Genomic DNA, 5,648 nt, shown 5'->3' on the forward strand with positions numbered 1-5,648 from the left:
CTAAAGCCAGCCAAACAAGTGTCCACGAGGTGACATACACAACAAATGTCAAGTGGGATTGTTCCGTTTTCCCCAAAATAAAGACAAATTACACACTATTGCACACAGGACTGGGATGCAGTACTGAAAAAAGCAAGGAGGCCCACCTGTCACATTAGCAGGGTGGAAGTAAACTCCAGTGCACAATAGCTTTATAAAACAAATATCCCTTTGACGCCACTTGAATGCACTTATTTGCTCTTGTATAACAAAGTATTTAATACTGTATGTGTGCACAATGACAGGTGGAGGAATCTAGAAGGAGGCAGTGATGCAACGTTTCGGATGCCAACTGCTGTTCAAACACCAAACAACCGTTCAATAACACAACATAAAGCTGGGAGATATTTAACCAAATATGTATATATAGTTTGAAATGGCCGTAAAAAGATTTAGAAAGCTTTTTACTTATTTTAACCATAAAAAAGGACCATAAAATGTTCTGTAACCATGTGCTTTTGTCCATTTTTTTCCAGAATAACGTTCAAAACCCGTCAGTTATTTACAATTTACTGCATGTTAAAATAGTGCATTAACAATTTAAAAAGAAAAACAACAACAACACTGAAATTGTACATGAACACCAGATTTTGCGTGTTACATTTTTAATTTGAACAGTTTTTGTCTCAATGTCTCAACTACAGTATGTACAGGCATTTTTCCAACTCTACTCTCTGGCGACAAAGACAGCGATTATCCGGCTTCCTGCAACAGCACGAGTGAAAAAACCATAATAACCACACGCTGGCTTGGACGTGCAACTTCTCAGCTTTCAGAATTTTTCCAATAGCACAAACTGTCACGTAATTATGGTCACGCAAAGTGCACTTGAGTTAACGTGACGGGTTAAAAAGTAGGTTCCTACGTAAAAAAAACCCCGAAAAGGGTCGCACACAGTGCAGACATTTCATGGTTTCATTTCCTCCTCTGCTTCCAGCCGTTGCAGTGAGGAGGTAAGCAGGGACTCAATGTTTTTATATGACTTTTAGTCGCCATGGAGTGGGTCATGTCAAAGTTAAGGGTCTGCACGCGTATTTGCAGGGGCGAGACAGCGGCGGTGGACCTGCGGCCCCTCGACCCGGCGGACGCACGACCGCTTTGAACTCGTCTCGCTTCTTTCAGTTTGTTGCTGTACGCCAACCACGCAGCACTGCCGCTCAGCCTGTGAGATAAGGGGTTACGCTTACACGTTAAGTTAACCGATCTACAAACAGTGGTTTACTTACGGTGGACTGTTTGGCGTTTCTTCGCTCCATGTCTGCTGCGGTGAAGCCTCCTATTGTCAAAGAAACATAATTCAGTGAAGTGTTTGTACGACGCACATCAGTTTATACGACTTCCCCCACCATCCTACCGTTGTCGCATTGCGTTTTGTCGTTTTGTGCGCCGTACTGAGCACGTCCACTGCAGCGCTCCGCGTCTCTTCCGTCGCGTCGCCGCGCTGCGCTCTCTCCCCAAGTTTCTCGATGCTGCTGCGCAGGTTGACGTTTTCCCGTTCCAGAATGTTTATGCGGAGGCCGTTCGCTTGCATCTGCAGCTCCATGTCCAGAAGCACGTTCCCCGTACCTTGTGAGGTTTCAAAAGAACAGCGCGGTAGAAGTCAGAGGGCGGGCGGGTTGGCAAATAATAGGACTGGAGATTCACACTTTACTTTGTCAGTGAAAAGGAAAAGTTCAGGATGTCTGAAGTGGGGTCACATCAGGTACTTGAACATACTCGGCTTCTTACATAAGGCTGACTGTGCTCTTCATGGCCCGCCCCCCCCATGCTGAGAAGCAGCGGAAGATAGGCGGACACACGCTCAGTGAAAACACCGCTGCAAGTGAGGAACTCTTTCCACTTAACAAAACTGCTCAAATGAAATCTACAGCTTTAGTATTATGTCATATTAACCCCTTAATGCCCGAATATAGTGTACTACGTGTATTATGTTTAACAAAAGGTGTGTTTTTGTCGGCTAGCAGATGCTCGTATGTGGAAATTGTTAATGTTAAATTCTTAATGCAATTTGCCTCAAATTTGCTGAATTTCCCCCACATTAGAAACTAAAATCTACGTGTTCTCCAAGGCAACCGGATTTAGTTTACACTCCGACCACTAGATGGTGGCAAAGTGCTCCCAGATGCAATCTTTGGTGTGCGTGGAATATCCATCAACTGCTACTGCATTCATACGGGAAATGGTTTGAGGCAAATTTACGAGAAAAGGGGTTAAGTCCAGTAGAAGGCCTCTTTTAAGAAGAAACCGAAATTTGTGTTGTTTTACAAACCACTCACCTCCAACACCATATAGTGTTCATATAGTCCATAGAGAAAATCGGCAATGTGAGAATTTAAAAACACAAAAATCACAAAACACATTTCTGAACTTATTCATAGAGGCAGCAGTGGAGTAGTAACTCGTGTACACTGTCATGTAAAATGGCTTCGATTAGAGCAGGGCTGTCAAACACATTTTAGTTCATGGGCCGGAGCAGTAAAATAATAGAATCATCTATAAACAACAAGGACTCCAAAACGTTTGCCTTTGTTTTACATTTACTGAAAAGCATCTTTTTTACAAAACACATTCTCTGTAGATCTTCAAAGCCACAAAACATTTTGCCACAGGGCATCTGGAACTAAAAACAAATATATAGTATTTGACGTGATGATTAGATTCTACTGCCTCATCCTGCCTGGGTCGTACGTTTGACAGCTCTGGGTTAGAGTGACGCAAAATTCGGTTTTCGGTCCAAGATTGTAGGAAAAACGATGGTTTTGTTGGGGGGTTTTTTTGTCTGGTGTCGCCACTGACCGTGTCTGACTGTCCCCGTCTGCTTCTCAGCACAGGAAGGACACCAAGTATTTTTAGGGAGCCTCATACAAATTCACATAAAAAAAATTCAAACAGAACCATTTGATCCGTAAAACAGTATAAATGTAGTCAAAATGATCGCCTACTCTCTGGTTGGGTGCGGGACAGAGGGCTGAGGTGTGGAAACGCGACCAGGAGCCTCTCCCTCTCCTTTAAATCTTCCACCAACTCCTTCAGCTCAGCCACACTCTCCACGAGTGCACCCATTTGTGTTTCTAGCCTCTGTTTATCCTTTTGAAGCTCCAGAGTGCAGTTCTGTAGTAAAAAAAAGAAGAAGAAGATATATTTAAATCATGTCCAGCCTCATGCATGAACAAGTATTTGTTGTGGGTTAAGAGCTGGGATACCTGCTGCTGAGTGAGCTGAGCCTGCAGTTGTTCCTTCTCCTTGGACATCTGTTGCAGCTCGCTCTGAAGGTCGAGCCGTCTCTCCTCTTGCTCCGCCAACTGCCTCCGCAGCTCTTGGCGCTCTCCGTCGAGTGCGCCGGCTCTCTCCAACAAAGATTGCTGCTTCATCAGCACCGACTGGAGAAAGAAAACCGTTTCCACTCTGTACATTCATTTGAATATCGCTGGATGAGGGTCAGTCCCTCAAGAGTCCGGTGTTTGCTGCAACACTGACCTCTTGCTGTCGACATGCACCGTGGTACTTGTCACTTTCTTGGTGAAGGAGGACCCGGGTCTCAGAGAGTTCACTCTCCAGGGTCTGGATCCTGTGTTGCAGTTGACGACGGGCCTCGTCCTCCGCCTCGGCCGTCTCCTGCAGTGTGGTCTTTTCACATTCTAAAAAACACGAAATAATATCAGTTTTGCGTAACGTACGTAACAACGTGTATTTCTGTTAATTAAGTGCAAATATTGTGAGAAGTACTGAACCGGGCTTACCCAGAGCGTGTAATGCACGTTGCTGCAGCGCGACCGTCTCTCCCAATCTGGCGTTACTCTCCTCCAAAGACTCATTTTCTGTTCCAAAAATATTAACCGCGTTAAAGACTGAAGGCTTCTGCGCGAAATTCATTCGAGAGTTGACTTCACCTCTCTTAAATTGCTGTTGCTCCTCTTGTAGCCTTTGCTCTGTTGCTTCAGTGAATCTCTGGGCCTCCCCGAGTGCAAAGCCCAGCTGGTCAATGGTCGCCTGGCGTTTTTCCATCTGGTCCTGCAACTCCAACTGTGCCCTCTCCAACCGAAACCTGAACCGCTCGCGCGCCGCCTCCGCCGCAGCCAGTCTCTCTTTCAGAGGCTGCACCGTGCCCCGCACGTTTTGGAGGTGTTTTCCAAGCCGCCGCATGTCACCGAGCTGCACACTGGCCCACTGGGCGACATCCCCTGCCGTCATGTCATGTCCCAGCTCCAGGGTTTCCTCCACAGCAGCCAAGAGCGGCTGCAGGGAAGAGGGCAGAGCCTCGCTTTGAAACAGCACCACCAGAGCGGCCCCCGTCTTCCTCAAAATCGACTGCACTTGACGACAGTCATCGCAGGGAGCGAGGGCTGATTCCGTCGTCTGGCAGCCAGCCGTGCGGTTGTCCACTTTAGGACCGGATGGGGTTTTACGGGAGGGACGTGTCCTCGACATCATCTGGTGGAAGGCGCATGCCAGTGCCTCGGTCTCATCACTGTCCAGAATATTTGGCTCCGTCTTTCTCTCGCTGTCTTTTTGAGTCCCCTGAAAGGAGGAGACAAGCATGAATGAACAACATTGTAGTAACTAGCGACACTAGCACCATCAGGCCTCCAAAAGTCTGGAATTCCCATCCTGATGTTGCTAGTTTTTGGTAATGCTGCGTTTGTAAATAAAGAGTTTAAGTAGACGTAAGAAATTACGTCTACTAACCCTACAGAGTATAGTTTCCACAGAGCTGACTCTATGATTGCAGCATCGTGTTCCGGGCCAAAAATGAAGGTTTTTTTCATTTTCCAATATCTGATTCAACGGTAATGTGTACGTTACGGTCAAAATCCGGTCCAGATGTTTTGAGACTACGACGTGAGGAAAAGTGCCTTCTGTGTTATTGATAACCAGGAAATAGTAGTTGCCAACACTGCAGAAATTATGGCAGAAATTAGGATGATTTAATCTGTGGTTTGCAGAAAAACACAATGACAACATAAGAGCCGGATTCCATATCTGACATACTGGGACATTACCTGTTTTTAAATCAAGATATTTTTATCCAAAAGTCTTTTTAAAATAAACTGGATTTAAATGACATAGTTTTTATGTTATTCTTTCCCATGTATGAAGTTTACAAAATTGTTACTCCATTATTATTATTATTATTATTATTATTATTATTATTATTATTATCATTATTATTATCATCATCATTATTATTATTATTATTATTGTTATTATTATTATACCATTTTCATCAGTTTGGCCAGTGTTTGTAAATAATAAAAATACACCTACCGTGCGGCTGACAAAATGGAGTAAGTTGCTCCAGTAGTTTCTGACAACAACACCAACTGACAGGAATCCTCTCTGCTGGGTTTGTCCTCTCCGTTGGCCGCGCCACACGCGCTCCACATAAGAATTGAAGCTTTGTAGAAGAAGCAGTAGTCTTGTTTAGGGAATAAATAAAAAAAAATATGAATAAAATATATTCAGAAGTTCAATTATTTCTTGCCACTAGTGTTGTGTACGGTGAAGGAAACTTACCTGTCGATCACCAGCTCCAGCAGGACCATATGGGAGTGTTCATTGAACGCACCGTCCCCATCCACAAAGTCGTACTGCTCCAACAGCGCCACCAT

General features: G+C 44.7%; 1 protein-coding gene across 1 annotated transcript; it reads right to left on the minus strand.

The window, feature by feature from the left end:
* Positions 1-792: 792 nt before the first annotated feature.
* LOC122779711 (coiled-coil domain-containing protein 157-like) lies at positions 793-5,648 on the minus strand. The gene is made up of 10 exons (XM_044042297.1): positions 5,554-5,648; positions 4,843-4,933; positions 3,930-4,557; positions 3,780-3,857; positions 3,517-3,677; positions 3,243-3,419; positions 2,982-3,150; positions 1,394-1,605; positions 1,266-1,315; positions 793-1,201 (listed from the first exon to the last, which is right to left on the minus strand). Exons 1-10 carry the CDS (start codon positions 5,646-5,648, stop codon positions 955-957), a joined length of 1,908 nt encoding a protein of 635 aa, XP_043898232.1. The 3' UTR covers positions 793-954.

This window comes from Solea senegalensis, linkage group LG13, assembly GCF_019176455.1.
Source record: "Solea senegalensis isolate Sse05_10M linkage group LG13, IFAPA_SoseM_1, whole genome shotgun sequence".
Lineage (NCBI taxonomy): Eukaryota > Metazoa > Chordata > Actinopteri > Pleuronectiformes > Soleidae > Solea > Solea senegalensis.

Bases quoted from the DNA above. Each gene is read 5' to 3' on its own strand.
- LOC122779711 (XM_044042297.1), bottom strand. From the start codon at position 5,648: ATGGTGGCGCTGTTGGAGCAGTACGACTTTGTGGATGGGGACGGTGCG. The intron at 3,858-3,929 runs GTGAAGTCAACT...TTTTTGGAACAG, and splicing joins GCAACAGCAATTTAAGAGAG to AAAATGAGTCTTTGGAGGAG. The intron at 1,316-1,393 runs GTAGGATGGTGG...CTTTGACAATAG, and splicing joins CAAAACGCAATGCGACAACG to GAGGCTTCACCGCAGCAGAC.